Consider the following 27,430-nt stretch of genomic DNA (forward strand, 5'->3'; position numbering starts at 1 on the left):
TCAATATGTAAAGATGCATTAAACATGTTCAAGAAATGCGTTAAGTGAAATAAAAGTAAGCATATTAAAAAATAAAATTTAAATCATAAAAAAAGCTCAACAAATAAATTTGTTATACAATACAATACAATAAATTTAAAATAATATACCGAAAAAATACTGAAACATATGAAATATATATTTCTGCATGCACTTTTTGTGCTGTGTTTTCTTCAATAAGGAAGCTACAGTCAAGAATGCTTGAAAGATGCCTGCTGACCATTTTTAATAAAGGCAAAACAATATGGTATTATTATTAAATATACCAACAAAATACTAAAATACATCTGATAGTTTATGCTTGCACTTGCTGTACTTAAGGTTTAATAAAAGCGAAATAAAATATACTAAAATATACCGAAAAAAAATACTAAAATATATGTATACTTATGTGAAGTAAGCTGCTTTCCTCTGATTCTGCTCGCTGCTTTTGGCACTTGTTCTGTTTTCGGTTCTTTAGTAAGAAAAGATTTCCAATAAAAGAGAACTAAAATACCGAAAAATACTAAAATATATACTTATGAGAAGTAAGCTGTTTTTGGATGCACTTGTTGTGCTTTTGGCTTTTAGTAAGAAAACATTTTCAATAAAAATAAAGAAATGTACCGAAAATATACCAGAAAATACTAAAATATAAACTTATGTGAGGAAAGATGTCCTCTGATTATATCCGCTTTTTCTCGATGCAGTTGTTGTGCACTTCCAATAAAACTAAACAAATATACTAAAAATATACCAAATAAATACTGAAATATATACTTATGTGAAGTAAGCTGCTTTCCTCTGATTTCGCTCGCTGCTTTTGGTTTTTTGTTATGCGTCCGGCTCTTCACTAAGAGAACATTTCCAATAAAAGTAAAGAAATATACTGAAAGTATACCAGAAAATACTAAAATATGTACTTACGCGAAGTAAGCTGCTTTCCTCTGCTTCTACCCGCTTCTTCTGAATGCACTTGTTGTGCTTTCGGCTTTTGAGTAGACCGCCAAGCATGTCAAGTGAAGATGATTTGAAGTGCGCATGTTGCGCAACATGTTGCAAGACACCGCCACGTGGCAACATGTTGCACGTTTGGCCGCTTGTTGCTGCCAGCCACTGTTGTTGCTGTGGTGAGTTTCGTCCATGTTTTTGGCAATACGAAACGAATCGCAACGCAACGCAACACAGCGCAGCGCAGAGCAAACGAAACGCAGGCGCCAGTGTTAAGGCCCCAATGGGGCGACCAGTTGCCAACGACACGTTCAACATAACGGTAGAGCGCAGACAGAGTGAAGCACGCCATTTAGCGACGACGTTGACGTTCAACGTCAGCGTCTCGTGGGCGTCTCGTCGAAGCATCAGCATCGGCATCAGCATCAGCATCAAAGAGCATCATCGTTGCACGTTGCGCGCGCGACTTAAAAAAGTGATTTCAGTGTGATTAACTTTTGTTTTATTTTTTTGCTGTGATTGCAACGGAAACGGAACTTAAACTCAATTCAGTTTGTGTGTGTGTGTGAATGGGAATGTTTAGTCTGAGCAGCGAGGATGCCGATGCCAGCACAACGTCAACGTCAACGGCAACATCAACGTCGACGTCGACGGCCGATGGAGCTGCGTACAAAGCGTTGCTCGATTATTATGCCAACGCTCAGAGTGCAGCGAGTCACATTGTCTCGTTGACGCTGTCGCCGCTGAATGACACGCTGGCCGGGATGGCGGTTAATGCCACAGGCGGTGGCGCCTCCAACTGCAGTGTTCGATGCAACGACAGCTTCAATGATGTTAATGATGTTGATGATTCTGCCCTCGCTGCGAGTAATTTCTATGTGATCACCGAGTCAAGCCTCGACACCGAGTCACCAGCGAGTGCAACAGCAACTGGAGCTGGAGCTGGAGCTGGAGCTGGAGGAGGAGCTGGAAGTGGCGGAAGTGCCACCGAGATGCCTGTCTGGCTGATACCCAGCTACAGTGTGATCCTGCTCTTTGCTGTCCTCGGCAATCTGCTGGTGATCTCCACACTGATGCAGAATCGTCGCATGCGCACCATCACCAATCTCTTTCTGCTCAATCTCGCCATCTCGGATATGCTCCTCGGTGTCCTCTGCATGCCCGTCACTTTGGTTGGCACGCTGCTGCGCAACTTCATCTTTGGCGAGTTCCTCTGCAAGCTCATCCAGTTCTCGCAGGGTAAGTGTGGACAAGTTGTGTGTTTGGGATTTGGGATGGGGTCAGTGATATGTGCTTCATCGATTCATAAACAGTCTAATCGATTATGCTTTGTATGCTGCACTTAATATTCAATCAAAATCAAATCTAGTTTCTGTTTCTGCTTTAAAGTTGAGTTATATATATAGTGTGCTCAGATTTTGTGCACTTAAGTTGCATAAGTCACACATTACTCAAGCAACAAAGTGACAAAGTATGATATATTATATTGCTTAAAGTTTTCAATTGAAAATTGTGTTTAAAAAGGTTTCCCATTTTTAAAGAACTAAAAATTAAATACAAAAGTTTTAATTAATGTGATTTTTCACTTTTCTTAAGTATTTAAGTTCATTTAAATTTTTGTTTTCTAATATTTGGAAATAAAAATGATCAATGAAATATTTTCAAAAACGTTTCCCATTTTTTATCGAAACTTAACTGTATTCAAAGAAAATTTCAATAAGAAAAATTCGACAAGTTTTGTTAATACATTGTTAGTCTTAGATTAAAATTTGTTAAATATGTATTATTTCAACGATGATTTAAATAAAGTTGATATGCAAAAACATGTGGTATTTAATGTTACTTTAAATATAATATTCAAATGATTATTTAGATTTAACAAAATTGTATTTTTCAAACATGTTCTTAAAGCTACTTTAAATAGGGAATAGTTGAAATATGCATTTATTGAAATTTACTATTATTGAAAAAGAAAACCATGATGTGACGTTGAAATTGGTGTATTTAGTTCTTGTATATATGTATTTTTAAACACATTTCGAATTTCAGAAGTTCGTTTTTATTATTATTTTTATATACTATATTTATCATATTACACTTCACATTTTTAATATCCTCAAAAGTTTATCTGTAGAAAATGCGAATTTGGAGTAATTATGTATGCTGAATTTAATTCATAAATAATTTAATAATTTTATTTATTCATTTGTGTGTGTAATAGTTGACAAAACTTTGTCGAAACTTTTGTGTTACACAAGGATTCATAATCTCAGTGCATATTGAATATATAATTGCAATTAGCTGAACTTGTTGAGATTCTTAAGTTGAGCAAGAAATTGCGGTGAAAGCAAAGAATAATCAAGTCACAAAGTGATTTTTAAGTTATTCAGCTAAAGAATTAAAAACAATTTGCACTTGAATTCATTTTTAATGTATATTATGATGGTTGTTAATATCGTAATTATTATTACAAATATTATTATTAATTTATGAAAAACCATTTTTTATTTTTGGTATTATTATGATTATTATTTCATATTCTTTGATTGACAGTTTGGTGTATTTTGAAGTCTATGGCATATTTGAATATACTAATTATTGTCTTTGGTAGAATTTAGTATTTTTTCAGTACATTATCCTTACATTAACATATTTAAAGAATAATACCGCACCCCGATTGTAGCTTTATCATTATCATTATAAATATAAAATCAATTTTGCAAATCAATTTTGCAGCTCTTTTTTCATGATGTTTGTAAAGTAAATCGTGTGTGGCATGCAACTTGATTGCGTGTGTGTCTAAAGGTATGAATTATTGTTCTAGTTGTGACATAAATATAAATGCTTGTGCACTTTTGAAACGATTGACATTTGTTCCATCGTAATTAATGGATTGCAATAATTGATTTCAAGCGATAAGTTGCGCAAGTTTAACTAAAGTGTTGACGACTTTGGCCGCCTTAATTGCGGCAATTTAATGATTGATTGTAAATGTCAAACGAATGTCTTGTCATTGAGGATATTTTTGGAAAAGCATTTCAGCTGAGATTAGACAGCAAGGTATACATAAATGTATTTATAGAAAGACAGTCGTGCGAAATGATTTGGACGCAAAGGCAATTATAATTTAGGGGGCGAAATACGTTACTAAGTAAACAGATTTCGCATTTAAAATTCAAAATTCGAAAATTCCACATTGCAATTCAAATTCATTACGTATGAGTGTCGTCTGCATGTGGCGACTGTCACAAATAGTCATGTAAACTAACCCATCTTCCATCTTCCATCTTCCATCTCCCTCGCCCCTTGTTATCCTTGTCACTTATCCTGCGTCGCTGTTGTTGTGGATGTCGTTGTCGATGTTGTTGTCGTTGCTGTGGCTGCTGTTGCTTGTCACATTCGTGACTCCCATTAAAATTACTCGAATTAAATAACAATTTATATATTACAGCTTTCAGTTATCGCTCTCAGCTGTCCGTGTCGCTTTTCGTCCTCCTCTATCACTGCATCTGTCTGTCTGTCTGTCTCCCTCTTTCTCTCTCTCTTACTGTCTCTGTCTCTGTCTGTCTGTCTGTCCGTCTGTTTATTTCAATTGCCATCGCTTGCCGTGCTTTTCAGCTTCAAGTGCGCGACATTTAAATTACGCACACACCAAGTGCACTAAGCATTTCTCATTTCTCATTTCTCATTTTTTATTTGCCAGATTCTAGCATTGAATTTACAGTACACACTTGAAGAAAAATAAATATGCACATAAAAGAAGATTGAAATTCAAACAAAACTTTACACAAAAAAAGTGAATTTAATTTTATAGATTGAACAGTATTGAACAAAAATACATTTTTTCTCTCTTTATTTTGTATTCCTTCTTAACTTAATGCTATATAGGATTTTTAGATTAGTTACATTGGCCTTTGGTTAATTGTTTGGCAAGGTATTTTTATATTTATTTATTTTTCATGTTTTACATTGAGTTTCTTAAGTATCATTAATAATCTAATTCACCTAATAAACAACCACTTCTTTTCATAAATGTATATATTTAAAGTTAACATTTTAATATTTTAAATTTTAATATTAATTTTTAATAATATTACATATGTAATTTTCTCAACTATTGTTAGACTCTGTCAATGAGAAGACTTATATTGTATAAAAGAAATGTTTATCGGCACTAAATTCTTGAGCAACATCAAAGAAATTGACTATATCTTAACACATTTAAAGTAAATTATTCTCTTTAGTGCAAAAGTTTGTCAATTTAAGAATTGTTTTTAAAATGTTTATTTTATCTTGTTTACTTTGGAATGTTTACTTCCTATTTGAATAAGTGGCAAACTACTGAAAAGATCTCCGAAAAAATGTGATTTATTTGAACACAGTGTAGGTCAAGAATATCTCTTTGATTGCCTATAAATGTATTTTGCAGCCACAACTTGATTTATTAATATTTGTTAGCGGCAAATAGAATTTGTTTGCATAAACATGGAGGATATCTTCTAGTTAAGTGAGTGAAGGCAACTCACATGCATGCTATTTTTTCTGCTTCTTCTTTTTTTTATACTCCTTGCCTATAGAGAAGATGAAGGGTATTTTAAAGACTAAAAGCACAAAAATCAAAGCACATTGTATTTGCATATCAAGTGGTATATTTGCGGTATATTTGGTTAAACTGGTTTGGTTTTAGTGCCTGGCATAAAGCATTTTAATGTTGTTCGTTCTAGATGGTATATTTTTATACCAAGTATTGTTTGTTTTGGTATATTTGAGGTAGATTTTATAAAGTCATAAAGGTTTTTTTTTGTTTGATGGTATATTTTCGTACAAATTCCTGTATACGTTGGTATATTTGAAGTATATTTGGATAAAACGTTTTAAAATATTTCAATGTTATTCGAACGAAACGGTATATTTTCATAGCAAGTACTCTTTGTTTTGGTATATTCGAGGTAAATGGTGTTAAGCTGTTTTCTAAGTGCTAGTCCTTGACATAAAACAAATGTTGTTCGATCGAGATGGTATATTTTCATCCTGAGTACAAAGCATGTGAGTATATTTGCGGTATATTTGGCTAGTCACACAATTCTTGTTTGGTATTTGTCGAGACGATTAGCGAGTATCTAAAAGTCGAGCACACTCGACTGTGGCATCGTTTTCGTTTTCGTTGTCATTTTCGTTTTTGGCACTGCGTATTGATTCACCCTCGTCGACAGTTGGCAGTTGTCTCCTCCCATGCGATTTGTTGCGCTTCTTTTTGCCGAATTTGTTCGGCGTTCTTTTGTCATGCAAATGACATGCAAAGCGAATGCGGAGGCGCCAAACGAGCAACATGTAACAGAATCATATTGGGCCAGCAAAAAAATAAAAGAATAACAACAGCCAAAAAAAAGAAAGAAGAACAAAGAAAAAAATAGGGAAAGAAAGGAAAGCAATACATGCAAAAGCCTTGGCGAAAGCGAAAACAATGACAAATTGAAAACGAGACGCACCGCGTTGGCGTTGGCGATGGCGTTGATGTGTCCAGTGGTCCAGTCAAGTCCAAATGGGGGCCAGGACTTAAGAATGCCAGCGTCTTCTTTCCTGTCCTGCCCACAAAGAAAAGCGAAGCAAAAACAAAATGCGTTGTGCTATATGAATTCCGTATTCCGTATTCCGCTTATTATATGCCATAATTTGGGTCCAGATTAAATCAGGACGCGTATTTTCTGCATTATTACTGGCGTGTGGCACACGTACTTTACGGGAATTGTAATAATTTTCGATGCTCACCACTCACCACTCACTACTCAGGACCATCTACTCAGTTTGAGTGTATGTTGTGGGCATATTCGCGTGTAGTTTGAGTTCGCTTTTATTATCTAAATAAACAACAAGTACTCGCATATTCACTTTGTAATTTATCTAGCTGCGTCTGAGGTGTGTGTGGGATATATTCAATTTGCGAAAATTAATGTTAATATTTAACCTTCAACTCTGACAACTTGGCACAGTTTGCGATGGATGTTTCATTTCGTTTTGTAAAGTACAATATATTCTTATTACATTCATTATGTATTTGTTGGCATGTAGTATTTTTAAATCGTTTAATAGTATATCTTTATACCAAGTTTTCTTTATTCTGGTATGCTTGCGGTATATTTTTCTATATGTATTTAATGACATATAGTATTTGAAAACCATTCGATGGTAGATATTAATAGAAAGTTTTCTGTATATTTTCTATATTCATATATTCATTCTTTATGTTAGTATATTTGCGGCATATTTTATTCAGCTCTCTTCAAATTTGTATGCAATTAATAATTATTGAATTTATTACAAGCAGAAATAGTAAGGAGTATTAACATTTTACATAAATTTGTTGTACTAAATTAAATTTGATTTTCATTTTCATTTGAATTTTGAAATTTCTTTTTTTTAAATACCTTTTTTGTGTTTCATATTTTCATTCCAGTCCATATTTAATCCTTTTACTATCTACTATTTTAGTTATTTAGCTAATGCCCTAAAATGAGGTTCACTATCTTTTCGTTTTCTTTTCTTCCTTGCTAATCAGTATATTTTAAGTATAGTCCTATATCGATAATCCAAATATAGACTTCGTTTAATTTGCAGTATTTTTTGGTACACTAAAAGTTTAGTATATTTAAAAAAATTTTTCATTTTACAAAGAAATTCACATAACTTGTTGCCCACAGTAGTATTTGATAAATCTCTTGAAATACTTATTCTGAAGTTTAATGTCAGAGTTGTTTCTTAAAGTCAAAGTTTCGCCAGAGTATCTAAAAGTCGAGCATGCTCAACTGCAGTCAAGGAGCAAAGGAGCAGCAGCAGCAGCATCGCTGTGTTTATGTTTGTTATTATGTGCGTCGCTTACACAAGTTTCTAAATAAAATTTGTTGTTGACCTTCGTTGGCCACAGCAGCCAGCTTAAGTGGGTGTGAGTGTGAGTAACTGTGTATGTGCTTCTCTGTGTGTGTGTGTGTGTTCGTCCTGCTAATGCGCCTACAACATAATCATAAACATAAGCAACAATAAGCAACGAGCGGCGACCTAATTCCGCCTAATTGTCTGACCAGGCTTCGTTCGCTTCCATCGCCATCGCCATTGGCATCGCCATTGGCATTGGCATCACAATCGCCATCGCCATCTCAGTCTTCGGCTTCGCTTTCAAAATCCGACTACATTCATTTCCATTTCCATTTCCATTGCCAATGCTGCTGGTGCTGCTACTTCAAGTTGACAAAAACTGTGCCACCAAATTACTTTGCTCCCACGCAGTGTGAAAACATTTGCAACAAAGTAAAGTCCTGTGGCAAATGCCTTTTTAATAGAATCAGACGGAGCTCGTTATTGTCCGTTGCCGCTGACAAGTGTTTGATTTGAAGTTATTTGATGGCTCTTCCGGCCTCCGGACGTACGCCTACAGGACTCGTAGTGGACCCTCAATGGCCACTTTGAATAACGCTCCTAGAAAAATAATTATTCTATTCCTTTTTGCGGTGGCCGCTGCTTTATTCTCCACAATATTTTCAGCAAATAATTCGGGTTTAGGCCAAATACCTGACTTGTTAGCAATTTAATTGCTCAGTAATTGAAAGGTAGCAAAGAATGTGTATTAAATATTAAATAAATCAATTAAAATTTCTATTTTAATTTGCCTTTAATATAAGTCAACTCTTTCAACTTATTTGTAACGGTGTTAAAAGAAATTCAATAGAAAATACGCAAACTTTACAAAATATCAAAATTTACAAATCAAGGCATTTCTAAAAGTTAAATTTCTTTAACTATTTTGATTAAAAAAATATAAAATTATTTTATTAAATATATGTAAAAACTATATTATTTTCATTTATTTATTTTACTTTTAATTAAAATTAAGATTTAATTTTTAATTTCCAGTTTTTTCAAAAATATTCTGATTGCGAAAAGTTATAAAATTGAAATGCAGAAATCAATTCAATACGGTTGAAAGTTATTAAACATTTTTATAAAGACAATTTTATTATATTATTATATTTATTATATTCTTACGTCTATTTAATTTTCAATTAAGTGTGAACTTTTATCTATTTATCTTGAACAGAAATTTCTGAACAACTTTCATTTCGTTACTTAGAAAAAAGATTTCTGAAGGAAATATGAATGCAATAAAATAAGATAATATTAATCTATTTAATATACATAAATACTGTTTTATTTTCTAGCAAACTCTTACTCCTTAATCAAACTAAAACATCACTTTATAATTCTACTAAAAATTTAAATACATAAAATGAAATGCTAAATAAAACATATTTATTTTTATAAAAATCTGACACAGGAATAAATAGAATTTGATTTTATTTGATATTTGTTTTTCTACTTACTAATATTTTGTGTAAACTAAACAAAACTAAAACCGGGATATACTCGTAAATAAACATACCGAAAAAAAGTTAAATCTTTCTAAAAAAGAAGTTAAAACAATATTGTTGCATTTAATATATTTAAATACAATTTTAGTTGCCTGTGAACTTTTTAAACTATTTTACATTTATTTTGTGTGAAATAAATGCAAACTTTGTTGTAGAATTTTTCAAATAATTGAAGTTAAAGCTAGCAGCAAATATGCAAACATGGCTTAGAATTTGTATTTCGAATTGCTAAAGTTACATTCTTTAATTTATTCTGATTCACTTCAAACACAAAACTATCTCTATGCAAGTTATTTAAGGAATTCAATGTGAGAAGCAACAATTGGCTGAGTGCTAGCAAAATATTTAAAAATGCATACGCAATTTTCTGGCTCAAAGTAGAGCTCAACTTTAACTCATAAAGCAGCAGCAAATAACTACAATATCAGCTTCAATATTCGAGCCAATCTGTCCAAGGTTTTTTTTTATGTCAAACTGTCCAGTTGCTGGATTTGAGTGCGATTGACTCTGTGTGTGTTTGTGTGTGTGTGTTGCTACAAAGAGGAAATTTTGCACACAGAAATACAGTAAAGAAACGCTCTATATATGCCACATACATATATTTTTCTTTTATAAGTTCAACTACTGTGCATATTTACACAATTTTATGGTTTTTCCCCAAAGCATAAAAGAAACAAGTAAGAAAGCTAGAGTCGAGTGTGCTCGACTGCGAGATACCCGCTAGACATTTTGAATGAAAGCAAAACAGTGCGGTATTAATTTTAAAATATACCAAATTAATATACCAAAAATACTACAAATATACCAAGTCAATATACCACAAAAATATTAAAAAATATACCAAAATACTATATTTGATATATTGATAGAGTACTACAAACGATCATAATATACCACAGAGTGCAAAATATACCAAAATGTATTTCTTAAAGTACACATTACAGAAGTAATTCATAAATAACTTTTACAATTTGTATTCGATTCCAATCAAATTCTGAAGAATCATACCTAAATTCGTGACTCTAGCTTCTAAGTTACACTTGCTATTCGACAGACAGACATGGATATATCGTCTCGACTGATCAAGAATATATATATTTTATGGGGTTGCTTCCATCTGCCTGTTACATTCATTTCCTGTTATAATACCCTTCTATCCTATAGGTAACGGGTATAAAAATAATATGAATATACATATGCATATGCGAAAACAAGGAAAGAGTGACATAAAAATAGAAAATAAAGAAAGAGTTGTCTCTGAGTTGGATTGGGCATGTGTCTGTCTCTTTGAGTGATTGTTATGTGTATGTGTGTATGTGTGTGTGTGTGTGGGTACGTATGTGTATGTGTTCGTATCCTTGTTGCCCACATTTGTTGACTTTTTGGGAAGCTTGTCCTCAAATATGAAGTCTCTGCCTCGAACGCTCGTGCCAGTCAATAAAACGATTCACATGCGATAATAATAATAAAAAATTATTTTAATGCCCTCCACATATGCGCTTAAACACACACCACCACACACAAACACTCACATATCCTAAGCCATAAATGTGCTGGCTCATTGCCAAAGTATTTGTAATTTCGGCTAATTGACGGCATTTGAGCCTGAGCCCCGCAAAATTATGGATAGTATTTTTAGCCTGATGGCCCATTATCATAATTGGGTTATGTTTAAAGCAGTTCTCGGCGAGTCGATTAAAGTCGTCGTGTTAAGCTGCTGACGCAGAGTTTAAGTTCAATTTTATACGCACATTTAATTGCGCTGTTAATTGGCTAAATAATAGTATATAGTACACTGAAAAAAAAGAGTGTTGCGAAATCAATTCTGTTAACAATTTTCGTCTTGAAATTAGAAAACGCATTTTGATTCCCAAAATATTTTGTAGAAGATCAAGTTGTTAATAATAAGAGAAAACAAATCGATTAATTTTAAGAGCACAAATCTTATTTTCAGATAAGAAAAGATAGCATTATATTTTATTTTTTACTAAGGTAAAAACTAAGATATTTATATTACTTTTTTTGTATCTACCCGAATTATGTGTACTATTTTATTATTATGAGAATTTGACATTCATCACTTTAATATTCTTAGTCATGATAATTTAATCTCTTTTAAGAACAAAATGTTCTTAAACTATTATTTTTTCCCAGTGTATAAATAGTATGAAGTCGGTGGGTTCGTTTGATTAAGTCGAATTTGCTTTCATTGCCAATTAATTTGAATGTTTACGAACTCGGCTGCTTTTTGCCTTGTGACAGGTCTTAGGTTAACGTTTGGGTTGTGCTTTTTTTTTTGTTTGGGTTCGCCTCGTTACGTGTTGCTAATGACGATAATTTAATTTCATTCATTTGGAATGGCTGGCCAAGCAAGTGGCCTATTTGATTATTGCTAATGTGCGTTTGTGGCACTTAAATACAGGTTACACATACAGTCAAAGTGCAGCACTTCTGGCCAAAGCAAAGAAGATTTTCTCACAGAGTCACGAGTCTGAGCGCGCTCATCAAGTGTGTGCAGAGTGAGTACGAGTTCGAGTAAGAGTTTTTGCCCCATGGCCAAAAACTCATTAAGCAAATTGTGCAACCTGCCAAGGCCTCCATTCAACTTTCCTTCTCTGCAGAATCTACTTTGCTCTGCTTTGTTCGTTTCATGCTCTCTATCTCTATCTCTCTGTCTCTGTCTTTCACTTGGGGCAATAAAAACAACAATTGTCACAAAAACAAACAAGGGTCTGGGCAGCGTAGACTGCAGCCACAGCATCCGAGTACCAAGAACCGAGTACCGAGTACCGAGTACCGAATACCGAGTACCGCATATTCGTTTAATCCCAGCCCCAGTTGCTGTCGACCGGAAAAATAGTCCAAGCTTCGACCAAATCCTTGCCACTCTACAATCCATGTCCTTACACACGTCGTGTGTGTGTGTGTGTTGGTGTGTTGGTGTGTGGGTGTGTGGGTGTGTCATATGTCCACTTTTACACACTTGTTTTTTCTATTCAAGCGTGTGTGTTTGCGTTTTGCACCATGTTAACAACACATTTTGCATTTTATATTAACGTCGCTAGGCATTAAAACTTTTGTTTAACACATGTTCTCTATCTCTTTCGCCCACCTACAAGCATAGACCCATCAACAACAACAACAACAACATTCGCATGCAACTAAATGGGTTTTTTTTATGTTTCGTATTAAAGTCGGTTTAGTGTTGATTTAACGCTCTTTGCTACTGGCAAATGGAAGTTTATTTAGTTTAGTTGAAAACTGCGCGCATATATTCCACTTAAAGTGATACACTGCGTATACGCAATGTGCGCATAAGCTTACACCCAGAGTGATGCATTGCGTATACGCAATGTGCGACCAAAGTTCTAGCAGGCTTGTTGTGAGTATTATCCTATGGCTTTTCTTTGACAGCTGCTGCTATGAGCTAACGATTGATTGTTGCCTTCGAATTCCCCATTTTATGTAGTTGAATAATCACATTATTGTATTCGATCAGCACCACAAAACGATTTGAGAACACACTTTGGCTAAGATTATTGCACAAACAAATAGAACAATTTGAAATTCCAAAGGATATTAATTGCATACAATATTAAATATTTTATTTGAGCAAATATAACTCACTTGATATTTAATTGATTCATTTCAATTGTATTCATATTCAAGGATTTATGCACTTTGTGTAATCCCAAGAACATTAAATTCTGTATTTTGGATGCTCAGCTGAACTTCGTTAACAATATTGACTAACAGCTGTGCATCTGTTTTTATTATTTTAATTCATTTCAAGGGGCTCTTAAATTAATTCGCGTATGTGTATGCTGAGAGATAAATGAAGTGTTTTCATTTTTGAATCAAGATTTCAACGAGACTGAAAATTCTTCTGAAAAATTCAAGTAAAAACTCTCTTCAAATTCTTGATTTAAAAATTAATTTAATTTGAAGTGCGCTTTAGAATTGTTTAAAGAACGAAATAAGGTATATAATGAATTCAATCAAATTAAATCAATTGTTGTTTTTTTAATTAGACTTTAGCAAAATAGTAGCTATAGATAATCTGGCTTATTTTTTATATTTTCGTATATTTTCAAAGGAATAATACATCGAATGATTTTGTATTTTTTCGGTACATTAATTTGCATTTAAACATATGGATAATCTAGTATATTTTGCGTATATTTTTAGTTTTAATATATCGATATAATCATCAGTATATTTTTGTATTTATTCGGTATAGCTGTCTTACTTTTTAATTGTACTTCGATTTTTTTAAGTTTTATATCTGAACCAATCAAGCCTTAAATATCAGAGCAAAAATTCAAATTTTAAATGATTCACAATTCAGCTGGATTAATTCCTCATGTTAAAGGCTGAGTAAGTAAGTTAACGTGATGTATAAACCAACTCTACATAATTATGTTAAGCATCAGTGCATTAGAAGAGAAGGAAAGAGTCTAAAGTTGAATTCCAAAATGAATGATTTCAGAATTTTTCATCTATTTCCTCAAACTAATGATTGCATCGTTCTACCAAATTATTCTTGAACGAAACGAGATTGATTTAAAAATTCTATTTTGAATATCGAATTATACTATTATTTTGTTCAGTGTATGTATAATAATGGCAAGTGCAAATTAATTGCTGCACATTTCCCAGAATTACTCGGTACATATCGATCCAAAACTTAGCAACTTGTGCCAAAAAATTGCGAAAGAACTATAACAATTAACAGCTATATAATCCATTGTGCAATGCTTTGGCATTCAGACTAAGCACAGCAGAGTGAAGTGAAGAAGCATTATGAAAATTCTGGCTGCAGCTCTCTGCTCTGATATGTATTCAAATATCCTCAGGAGAAGCGGAAAGTTGAGTAAGATTTCACGTAACTTTGAACTTTGTTTTTTTTTTCTTTTGCGCAAAATGTGCTCGAGTAGTTTTCACTCGGTTGGGCAATGCATTTGCCTGATTGTGTTGGCTAATGACTCTACCGGGCCCAAGCAAAGCTGCAAAGCAACCAACGAGAAGAAGATGGAGTGTGTGTGTGTATGTGTATATGAGAGTGAGAGAGAGAGAGAGAGAGCATGTATATTGTTATTTCAATTTTCACTTAGATGTTTTCTAAAGCAAAAGTTGCTAGCATTTGGGGATTTGCTTAGAAAGAAGTTTTTAATGAATGCACATTCGCAGCGAAATTCTCTCTCTATCTCTCTCTCTTTCACACACATTTTCTGCTATTTCTCTCTTTCTCTGTCTCTGTCTCTAGCTCAACCGCAAATTCGATTAAATATCACTCGGTTAAACTCGCAAACCTTCATAGAGAAAACTTTTGATACATACTCATAGAATATGAGAATATGCGAAATCTGGGCTGACGATTTAGTCTGCGTAGCCACTTTAAAATACTTACTTAATTTGATAACAAAAACAAAAAAAAAAAAAACATGGGGAGAGAAAACAGGCGGGCGCTGAGTACTTTGTCAAGTTTGTTTCACTTTTGAGTTAAATAGAATTTGAGCGTGCCAAGACTCGAATCTCGGTTTTTCTACTGTTTTTTTATTTTTATTTTTTTTTCGGTCTAACGTCAAAGTTTTCGCGTGGCCCTCGGCACAGAGACCTCAGGACTGAGCTCTTATATTCCCTGTGATTTCGGCTCTTAAATGTCGGCATTTATGTGTTAAGTCTATTGAATTTAAACGAATTTGCCAGTTTGCCTTCGCTGCAAAGTTTCTCAAAATGTGGCATTAAAATTTTGCGCAGCCTGAGCCCGTAGATTTTAAAAATAACCCAAAATGGAATCAAAATTCTGACAATTGGGCAACTTTTCTAATATACTCATAACATAATTGATTGACACGGACACAGCTTTAAAGCGTTCACAATTTGCCACGCAACAAAATAATAAAATTGAATTGGAATGCTTAAGTATCATCAACATTGATGCGGCTAAAAGATCCATTTAATAATTTGGTTAGAGAAGAGCTTAATTCGAGAACACGCACATTCATGTTTTTAGTTGCATGCGAATTATGAGCAAAATCAACATTTTAAATGCACGAAAGAAAGATTAAGAACAACTACTCAGTTGATTCTTGGCAAACTAAGTTTCAGCTTCGACAGCAAACTGCTGCAAGTTGTGCCAAGTGTTGCGAGGCGTGTTCTACACTGGTCAACACAGACGTGCCGTATGGTAGCACAGAAAGATTTTGCACAGAGCAAACAACTTTGAGAATGTAATTTTGAGACCCGTTTCGCTTTTGAAACAATTTAAGAGCGTCTATTTAGTTTGTTCAAATGCAAATGTGCAAAAGAGGTACTATATATTAGGTATACTAGAATATATTCAGTATATGCATTATTATATATACTTTTAGTATATTTTCAGTATGTGTATATATTCAACATATACATAACATAGAATATATTCATTAGATATATTAGTATTCTAGTATATTTTCAGTATGTGTTATTATTATTGTACATATTCAACATATATATTGACATTTTTTTAGTTTAAATTCAGTATATGTTCTAGTATATATTCGAGTATATGTATATGCAGTATATATTTTAGTATATACTCAGTATATGTTAAGTATATATTCTGTTCAACGTATTTTCCAGTATATATTCGGTATATATCCAAACAGATCAATAAACCAAATACACAAATCGGTATACTTCAGTATTTTTGGTATATTAATTTTTTTTTTTATTTAAACGATAATACCGAAAAAAAACAAAGACAATTTTTTCAAATATAAGTTTTAACGAATGTTTTTGTACACGAATATTCATGAAGGTTGCGACACAAATAAATTCACCAAAACAAATTTGAACGGGTCTCCCATAATAAGTACATTGCTTTAGCTTTATTAATTGTTGTTGTTGGTATTTTGCTTCATCGTTTAGCAGCTGCATTCAGTGTGAAAAACCTTGAGAAACAGGGAGAGCGTGGGGACATCTGACGCGGTGACACGAAGGATGGTAATGAATGAAAATCAGTTAAGAACTTTGCAGCGTCTGAACTGGCAAAAAGACAAAAAATATAAGAAAAAAACTCCCAAAGACAAGTCGAAAAAATTCGAAAAGTTTTGTAAGAAATGCAGAAATTGACGTGACGCCAGGAGAATGAGATAAGCTTGTCTTACGAATCCGAATACGAAAACGAAAAAAGAAAAAAGAAAACGAATTCGTATTCGTATTCGTATTCGTATTTGCGCTGCAGTTGAAGTTTCTTTCAGCTAACAAAACTTGGTGGCAAACGTCTAAAGAGTCACGCAAAGCTGACTGCAAAAATGATTTAGAAAACCAATTAATAATTGTGAAAGCCAGAATTTAAAAACATTGCACTTGCAAACGGAAAAAGCAAAAGTCTAACTACAAATTTGCAGCTAAAAATCAATTGAATTAAATCTTAAATTTTATCTATACATACATGTTATTTTAATGGCCACTTTTAATTATTAAAGGTGAAATAATAATGTGAAATTCAAACGAAAATATTGGCAATAATTGAATTGAAAAATATTTCATGTTTGCTGTGCAATTTGAATCTATATTACATTTAATTTACATTACATTTTAATTATCATTTTCGTTTTCGGGCTAATCTTTTAAGTTACAAATATTTCAAATATAAAATATTTAATTTGCGGCTTAAAATGTATTGGATTAAATGACATTTTATTTAGTATATATTATTTTAATAACAGAATTTTACATAATTGAAATTGTAGAATTTGTAATGAATCTACGTGTATTTTGTCATTGTTATCATAGAATTTGAACACTTTTTAATACATCATAATAATTAATTATTATTTTTGACTTTTTATCTTTAGCCCAATCTTCTAAATTTCAAATAATTTAAATATGTTCAGCTTCATATCAATTAAATTAAATGACATATTACTTATATAAATTATTTGAATTTCAGTTTATAAAATCTACAAAATTTAAGCACATACATGGAATAATTCCATTTTATTTTATTGAATATTTAATTTATAGATTTGTTGAAAATGCTAAGCTCTCTTAAATAGCATTTATTATCATTCTAAATTCCAAATTAAATCGAATTAAATTAAATTGATGTTAATGTGGATGGCAACCATTGACAATACTATACAATAAGATTATTTGAGAGGCCACCTGGCTATTGGAGCACCTAAAATTGGCGTCAGAGTAAACAATTGATGCTGTTGGTCGATGCTTTTCGTTTGTTTGCCAGTTGCCAGTTGGTAGTTGCCAGTTGGCAGTTGTCAGTTGTCAGTAGTTGCCTTGGCCATTTTATGCGGCATTTCCCAGGTGCACAGCGTTTGTGCATTTCTATTTTTTTGTGCTTATATCGATTGCAACTCGTATTCCAATTCAACGTGTCCATGTCCAGATGTGTTCCCTGTGCTCTGACCTTTTGCTCCAAATGCTTTTGCGATTCGATTGCTGTTTATTTCTGTGTGTTTGCTTACAGAGCAAAGCAGAGCAGAGCAGAGCAGAGCAGCAATGTTGAGAACTGGCATTAAATAACCAATAACTAAAAATTCCATCAAACTGTTCAGCATCAGCTATCACAATTTTGCTGTTGATAGCTGATAGGTGATAGATGATTGACTGCGTTGTTTGCTATAAAAATGTCGAACTATGTAGCTTGGTGTTTGTTTACAATGCAACGGGTGAAATGCTCGTATTGTAGTGAACAAATGGATTGGCAAATAAATGCAATTAAAATTTGATGTAAACAAAACACATATTGCATTGAACTATTGTACGGATTGACGGCAATCAATGCCAAATTTTCTACAGCGCAAAGCTAAATTAGTTTTCATATTTTTTGTATGTTTTGGCAACGCAATTGAATGTGTTAACCTACTGCATGATTGGCAAATAAATACGAAAAGTTTACCACATTTTCTTCAACTGTTTCGTCGATTGTTTTAAATTGAATTATTACGTTTGATGTGTCACGTAGCCCATATGAATGCAATGTGCTGTGTTTGAGTACAACAACGAGTGTATTCGAGTGTATTCACAAAGCTGGCGCCACAAGAATTTGCGTCTGAATTGTGTTGCATACTTTTGGGGGGCAGAGCGCAAAAGCATCTCGAAATATTTGGCACTTTGGCTTTAGCCTTTTGCCAGCAGCTGCTGCTGCTGCTGCTGTCTCTGCTGCATTTTTGAAGTCTGTCTGATAAATGCATAAATTCTTGTGACACAATACTCACAAAAATATTCTGAGAATGGCAGTGAAGCGAGCAAGAGGGATTGCGTTGGGAAATGTTTACTGTTTAACTTTGGTTTGGTTTGGTTTGGCAGCTCAACAGTTTGATTGATTCGCCCAAAGCGCCATGACAACTAAATCATTTTAAAATACAAACACAATTTGTAAGCGTCTTACTGCGTGTGAGTGTGTGTTGTGTGTTGTGAGTGTGTGAATGAATTCGAAAGTGGGCCTACTTTAGTACGTGAATGTGCGAGTGTAATTCAATTTGCAAAATGCAGAACTGACATCAAATGGGAAGCGGGCAAAAGACGAGCAAACATTCGAGCACAAATTCAATTTCATGTTTTCTTTATTTACTTATTTATTTATACATACACATGCATGCACACATACATACATACACGTGATGGATGCCAGTGGTTGTTGCCGTTGTTGTTGTTGCTGATTGAATTTGATTTGTTCGAAAATCTTCTTGAAGGCCAAAAATTCCCGAGCTCAAATTCAGATTCAGATTCAGATTCGGATTCGGATTCCGCTACCAATTCATCTACAGTTACAGTTTCGGTTTCGGTCTCACATTCAGATTCTGATTCAGATTTAGCAGCAGCGAGATTCCAAAGCCAGCCCCGTAGGCCGACGTCGACGTGTTAAGCATATTACGTATACGACACATTGCCTACAGCCCCCCCACCACGTCGAGTCGAGACGAGCGAACATAAATATGCGAAGCGAGGCGCTGTGACAGGCCCCAAATTTATAAGCGTCAGTTGGGCGATAAAATTTGATTGCCGCAAATAAAAGAGGGAGGAGGCAGAGCAGGGCATGACGTATAGTATGAAGTATGCGGCATGGGCATGGGGCAGGGGACATGGGCATGTCCATGTCCATGACAGCAACAAACAAGCCCCCGACACACGCCCATAAAAACCACAAAATTTGTTTAGCCAGCTAAAATACAAACGGAAGCGATTATAAACGCACACGGCAATGCCATTGGAAATAGAAATGGCAATGGCAATGGAAGTAGAGCAGAGAACACAAAACACAGAACACAGAACACAGAAGCAAGAACAAGATCAACACGCAGACCAATTGGAATGGCAAAAGGTTCAATCCGGATGACATATGGCCATAATGTGTGCGTGCTTAGGGCCAAGACGACCCTTTCCGTCTCCTGTGATTACGACTTTAAGTAGCCCCGATTCTTCAACGACGTCTATTTGCTCATATGCCAGCAATTTGGTAATAGACCATTGCACAGCATTGTAATATACAATTTTAGCTACACACTCGCATGCGTGTTCTGAATTCTGAATTCTGAACTCGCAACTAATCAGGTGCATGCTATATTGTATGTTATATATTTAGATTGGCAAATATGTCTCAATTTTTCGAATTTTTCTGCTCGTCATTTATTTACTTTGCGTGATTTGAATATAGTATTTCCATACTTTCCAGTTTATTAGCCTAATATCCTGTTCTGCCTTTGACAGAACACGAAGATGGATTCAATAACAAATAAGCTGCACTTAGTCAACATTTCTTTGTGCATTTGTCAAGTCAACTTGATGCGTCATAAATATAATATTTCGCCGTAGTCAAATTCGATTTAATTACGTATATGTGCGTCACTCAATAATACAAATCGCTTACAATAAATTGAAAATGTCACTTCAAAGTGGCATTTTTATTTACGAAATCTTATGCCACATTTTATACTTTCAGTTCAGTATAGACTCAGTATATACTGAGTACATAATCAGCATATTTATTAGCATATGTTCTAGTATATATTCATTAATATGTTCTCGCCTATATTCAGTATATATTTTAGTAGATATTCAGAATATGTTCTTGGATATACTGAGTATATGTTTTAGTATACATTCTAGTATATGTTCTAGTCTGTATTCTAGTATATATTTTAGTATACATTCAGTATATAATGTATATCTTCTTGAATATACTCAATACATGTTTTAGTATATACTCTAGTACTTATGGACAGATGGGTATTATAGATATACTTCAAAAGTAGTGATACATAAATATACCAAATATACATTTCGGTATATTTCAGTATTTTTTCGGTATATTCATTCGTTATATTTAAACGATAATACCGAAAATGCAAAGACAATTTTGTATAATATTTTTTTGTTCAGCTAACAATAAATTGAAAATGTCAATTTAAATGGTATTTTTATTTAGGAAATTTCGTGCCACATTTTACACTTTCTATTCCGGCTCATGTCGAGACTCTATTACTGAACTTTGGCACAAAACTTTGTTAGTTGAACAAAACAAAAAAGGGATGTTGAATCATAGTCATGCTAGTTTGCCATTTATTGTTTAATTGGGCTTTTACCCGTTTAATTGGATACACGAAAGTTTCATGTCCACAACATTGCATTTGCTGCTGCTGCTGCTGCTTCTGTTTCCCATTAGAAAGAGTTCTCTCAACTTTCGTTAAAGTTTTCAAACTCCACAGCAATTTTTGCCCACAATGCATATATTATATACTGAACATTTTCGTTGTATAATTTTGCTCAATCTCCGAGACCTGAACCCAAATTGAATAGAAATATCTCCCACTGTGTGTGTGAGTGTGACAAAAATAAGTGTTCAAGCATTTTTTGTTGATTGTAGTTCTTGTTGTTGTGCAGAGATAGACAAATTTGTTGGGCAGCAAGCAAGAAGAGACTGAGGCAAGTTGAGGTTAATAAAGAGGGAATGCAAGCATTTTTTTTTTGTTGTCGTTGTGCTTCTCGAATTACTCATTTTATCACTTGACAAAGAATGTAATAAGCTGGGACACACGCTGTCCCTTTTTTTTCCTATTTTGTTGCGTGTTTTGTTCGTTGTTTAGCAAATTTAATTAAATTATTTATAAATGAGAGCCTGACATTACTATATATCATGCTACGCAGAGTGAAGCAACACAACTGAGCACTGATTGTTTAAGCTGCGCTGCTATTTGTCAAAGAAACTTTTACTAGAAATGACAAAGAAATCGCAAGATATTGCAGACACTTTTAGTTAATTAATTAAGGCGATTTTATTAATATTTTTTTGTATTAATATTCGTTTTTTAATATATTATTGAGCTAGTTCTACAAAAAGTGATCAAAGTTAATTTAAAATTTCATTTTGTATTTCGTATACTTTAATGAAAATATGTATATTTTACTTTTCTGTCTTTTATGATACTTAATATAATTTGCCGCACACTTGAATTTCTACTGAATAACAAAATATGTTTTATAAATGAAAAAGAATCGTATGATTTATAATGATTTAGAATATGATATGTTTAGCGATTTGCCTAGGTCATAATCATGTTATATTTTCAATTAATTATTTTTGTGGGTACTAGAATTCATTGTAATATACTTTTTTGTTAATAAACTTTTTTTCAATGAAATAATTTTGTTCATTGGGTATTTAGACCGGTTATTAGCCAACGGTTTTATCATCAAATTTGAATTAAGTAATGTGAATAATGTTTGAAAATGATAATATTTATATCATTAAGCCAAAAATTAAAACCCAATATTGAACCTTAGTTATATTAGTAGTATTTTATTATATAATATTTATCCAGTATTTTATTTAAAGCATTATTGTATTAATTAGTTGATGTTCGTTTGCTTTTTTATCTTTTGCAGCGGCCTCCGTCGCCGTCTCTTCTTGGACCTTGGTGGCGATCAGCTGTGAGCGGTATTATGCCATCTGTCATCCATTACGCTCCAGATCCTGGCAGACAATAAGTCATGCCTACAAGATAATCGGCTTCATTTGGCTCGGCGGCATCTTGTGCATGACGCCGATAGCCGTCTTCAGTCAATTGATACCCACAAGTCGACCAGGCAAGTCAGATTTGTATTTAATTGCGATTGCATTTGATTGGCAATTGGTAATCTTTTAGGTTATTGCAAGTGCCGCGAACATTGGCCCGACCAGGGATACGAACGTTTCTACAATATAATGCTGGATCTGATATTGCTTGTGCTGCCGCTGCTTGTGCTATGTGTGGCCTACATATTGATTACGCGCACTCTCTACGTGGGCATGCATGTGGGCGGCAAGGATGTGAATGCCAGGACAACGCCGCTCAGCAGCTGCAATCCACAGCCGGCGGCAGCAGCGGCCGCCATTGCTGCCACGCCTGGCAGCAGCAGCTGCATTCTGGTTCTCAATGCCCCCGCTGAATACAACGGTAAGTTCGTGTGTGTGTGTGTGTGTGTGTGTTTGCTAACGAATCGAATACATCAAATGGGTATGTTTCGTATTCTCTATTCTCTTTATTCCCCATAGAAAGCAGCAACAACAACAACAGTGGCACCACAACAACGACAACTGCAACAGCAACAGCAACAACGACTCTGACAACAACAGCCACAGCAACAACAACGACTTTGACAACGGTCACACTGGCCAAGACATCGGCATCCTCGCCCAGTTTGCGTGTCCATGACGCAGCGCTGCGTAGGTAAGCCAGCTAACATAACATAACAAAGAAGTGGAAGTTGATATTCTCTTGACCTCAGCCTTAAATAACAGTTGAGCGCAACGCTGGCGTCACTATTCCTGTGCTATTCAGCTTTATTCTCGACTTGCAAGCTTAAAAGAACAGAAATCTTCATGAATGAAAATATTGATGCGAGTTTAGTTGATATTATTGCTCAGATACTTTCAAAGAGCCTATCTCTAAGTGTTAAAATAGTATATACCAAAAGATTGTTTTTTTTTATTATTTTTAGTGAAGCTCATGGCTAGCACTTTAATTAAAGCTAAGACTGATTTTTCAATTGTTTTTATGTTTTACGATAATTGCAAAAATTAACAAATTCCAACGCAAACCAAAAAACGAACGAATTCATAGATTTTATTGTCGAACAGTAAAATTTCCTAAATTGAAGTGCTAAGAACAAACTTTACTTATTTTTAAAATTGTTATAGTATATGTTTTTTCTCTATAAATAGTTGCATATGCGACAAATTCTTACAAAAAAATTACACATACGTAAATATATAAATTATTTTATTAGAATTTTTTAGGAATGGTTTATATTTTGGTTTTTAATTTTAATATTGCACACAGTTGGTAATGTCCGAGTCAAAAAGCTATTTTAGTAGCGGTATCAGGTAATAAATATAAATATACTTACTTAAATTTGTTTTTCATACAAGTTTAACGTTATTGAACGTTATAATTTATTATAAAAAGCTATAAAATTCCTTGATGTATTGTAGATGACGAAATTTGGGTTGAAAAGTTTTTTTTACCTACATGCAAAACTTATTTACTTACTTGAATTCGTTTTAAATAAAGTTTCAGCTTGATTAAAAAACTACAAATATTGAAAATGACAAGCGCAGCTTATTCTGTAACTTTGCCCACGTTGCATTTGTATACATATGTATAACTATTTTTATTTTATTGAAGCTGTGTGAAATGTGAAAATTTGTATGACTACTGAAGTCAGCTTCCATAATTATGGGAAATTCGAGTATTGAGTACTGTATGTATTCCCCCAGGTTCAGCGACCCTGTGTGTCTATGCCAAAACATATATTTTTTTTTTAACTGAGGAATTTGAAGACATAGTTTATCATCTGTGTAACCAATTAAATCAATGATTTAAACTAGTTAGGACTAGAAACACCCTTTATAACTTGAGTATCAATTGCAGCTTCTCAGCACTTGTCGTTTAATCATTAAGTGAATTAATGAACGAATCTCAAAGAACTTCATATTAATAAATAAACAGCGAAGTGCAATAATTAAGTTTATTAAAATGTATGCAATTAATTTGACAGATTTCGTATTTAAATAGGATTTACATCAGATTAACAAAATAAATAACAGACATGTATAAATGACTGATAATTGTTTACTTAACACTAACTATGACTATTTATTTATATATTTTATAGTTTACTTTCAATTTCAAAGTTAGAAGATGATTTATTTTAATATAGTGCTTTTGCCTTTGACTGTTTGCTATTGGTTAAGTGTTGGGTATAATATTTGTTTTTAAATCAAGTTTGTTAGCACTTTGACCAATTCATTTTAAAGAGAGTGTTGAAGTGAATTAATTGCAAACAAATATGAAATATATAAAAAATAGATTTCAAAACATGACTTGCATTGATTTGTATTTGAAACAGATCGAATGAGGCCAAAACGTTGGAGAGCAAGAAGCGAGTGGTGAAGATGCTGTTTGTGCTCGTGCTGGAGTTCTTCATCTGCTGGACACCACTGTACGTGATCAACACGCTGAGCATGTTCATCGGGCAGGCACTGTACGAGTATATCGACTACACATCGATCAGCTATCTGCAGCTGTTGGCCTACTCCTCGAGCTGTTGCAACCCGATCACCTACTGCTTCATGAACGCCAGCTTCCGACGCGCCTTTGTCGACACCTTCAAGGGGCTGCCTTGGCATCGCAGTCGCGGCGGTCTCTCGGCCAGTCAGGCTGGCATCCCCAATGTGGCCAACAACAATCCCGGCCTGGCCATGGACACCTGGCGCTCTCGGTCGCGTCACGAGCAGCTGCTCAACTCGGTGGTCTACACAAATAGCGCAGCTGCTGCCGATAGTCCGCAACTCTAATTAGCGGAGAAGGAGATGGAGAAGGAGAAGGAGGAACAGAAGGAGTTAACTCTTAATCAATAATCGTACTATACGTGTAAATATGTAAATGCTGGCGTGGGTTATGGACTTTTTTTTTATAGTTTTTTTTTTACGTAAGATACATAAAGTTAAGTCCTTTGATGTTTCAATTAAACTTCCTAAGGTTGCTAACATACAAACGAATAAATAAATAAACGAAACGAAATTAACTATTTACTCAAATCGAAGTTGCCATTACTTGTACTCATATTTATACTCACTTTACATTCTCCCTTTCGGGGAACATTGCTTCCTTGTGCAGTAAAGGTAATTAAGAAGGACTTCTGCTGGGAATTGATGGTGTTGAAAGTTGGCCACTTCTTGTGCGGCTTGCGGACTCGAAGTTGTCCTGTTCAGTTCCTCTCAAGGATGTCTTCCGAGGGCCGTTACTTAAAATGTAATCATTTTTGACACAGCTTGAAAGCGAGCTGCAGCTTTGTTCGCATGCTTTTTAATTGTGGCTACAGTGGCTTGAGTGCTTCCGAAGGCGACGAACCGAGCCAACTAACGAACTCTGCACACACTACATCACAAACATACACAGAGCGAGAGGGAGAGATAGAGACAGAGAGGGAGAGAGAGAGAGGGGAGAAGTCTGGTGACTCGACGAGCGACGAGCGACGAGCGTAAGCGGCCTGCGCTTGGTTTGCTTTTGTTGCTGCCATTGAGTTTGCAATTAAAATGTTCATTTGGACTACATCAATTAAAAATGCGAGCAGGCGAAAATAGAGCGAAAGAGAAGCACTCAAAGCTAAGAGTTTCAACAGCTTTGCACCCTGGTCCCCATTTTAAGTAAATATATATGTAGTGCTTGCAATATTTACTAATACTTGTGATTACATTAATCTGCTTATATTTTGAAATGTTAAGTCGCTGTTAGCTCATATTTTTTGTCCTTACACAGAGCAAATAAATTTTTGGTTGAAAACTAGATTGCAAAATGTTTATTTAAAATTCTTTTCGATCTTAAACGACATCTTTAGGCTAACAAAATCGAAAAATAAAATTTATATGCTAAAAAAAACGTATTTTTTATCTCGATTTAAGATATTGCCTTTCTGGTATCATTTTTAGATCTTTCCATCCATGAACAAAGATTAAAATCTTGAGTTTCAGACAATCTACATTTTTTCATACAACTTTGATCTTGATTTAAGAATAAACTTTGGTTCCTTTTGGTTAAATTTTGACATCATATAATCTTGATTTAAGATTTTATTCTTGGTTTCAGCATTTATTTTCTTTTACTGAACATATGAGAGAAATATATATATGTAATGAATATATTCAAATTTTGAGCTGAAATGAAGTATGAATTTAAATCTCCTTCAGCTGTTCAAATTATTATAATTAAACAGTCTGACAGCTTTAAATGAACCAATTAACAACGTTTGGTTCTCATTTATGTTAAGCGTTTGATATAATTATAGTAATCTGCAGTTGTGCAGATTTAATTTGTATTCAGCTGCTGTGTAACGGATGTGAGACTGCTTTTCCGAAGTAGGATTCCACGATTTCGATTACAGCTGTCACGATGCATATCATTAAATGATGCAAGCAATTATTGTATACAAGGGATGGGCGTACTTAATCCACAATTCATTTAATAACAAGCTTTGTGCTGTGACAAAAATAATCTATAAGAAAACAAGTAAGAAAACTTTAATCGAGTGTTCTGAAGTTCGTGAAATATACGAAATGAATATGTCCAAAAAAATACCAAAATATACCGAAGGCAGTATTTGGTACATCAATAATATTAACCAAATCAACTAATATATTAATTATTTACAGGTTAGATGGGTAAAAAAAGCAGTTGTTAAAAATTTTACTGTTTGCGGGAAATCTGTATGTGTGAGTGTTTGACTAGGCGGCGGACCGAAATATTTGTGAATGCGAGTGGGCTAAGTGGGCGTGGTCAAGCAGGAGAGCTTCACAAAGATTTGCCTAGCTTGTTCACAGCACTGTTAATCAACTGTTACTAAACAATTATCACTACATATTGTTAAACAAGCATCGCAATGCATTAACAGAGCAAGTTGAAAGTAGTTGATTTAAGTAAGTTACCCACAAAAAATCATTGCCAAAAATTTGCCTGTATGTTCGTCATATTGTGTGTGTTTGCTTGACTAGGCGG

The 27,430-nt window shown here is 34.0% G+C and overlaps 1 protein-coding gene across 1 annotated transcript; it reads left to right on the forward strand.

The window, feature by feature from the left end:
• The first annotated feature begins 1,246 nt into the window (after positions 1–1,246).
• Positions 1,247–25,444, forward strand: LOC133848815 (gastrin/cholecystokinin type B receptor). Its single transcript, XM_062284510.1, has 5 exons — positions 1,247–2,208; positions 22,281–22,481; positions 22,541–22,831; positions 22,930–23,104; positions 24,786–25,444. Exons 1-5 carry the CDS (start codon positions 1,539–1,541, stop codon positions 25,231–25,233), a joined length of 1,785 nt encoding a protein of 594 aa, XP_062140494.1. The 5' UTR covers positions 1,247–1,538; the 3' UTR covers positions 25,234–25,444.
• Positions 25,445–27,430: the final 1,986 nt, after the last annotated feature.

This window comes from Drosophila sulfurigaster, chromosome X, assembly GCF_023558435.1.
Source record: "Drosophila sulfurigaster albostrigata strain 15112-1811.04 chromosome X, ASM2355843v2, whole genome shotgun sequence".
NCBI lineage: Eukaryota > Metazoa > Arthropoda > Insecta > Diptera > Drosophilidae > Drosophila > Drosophila sulfurigaster.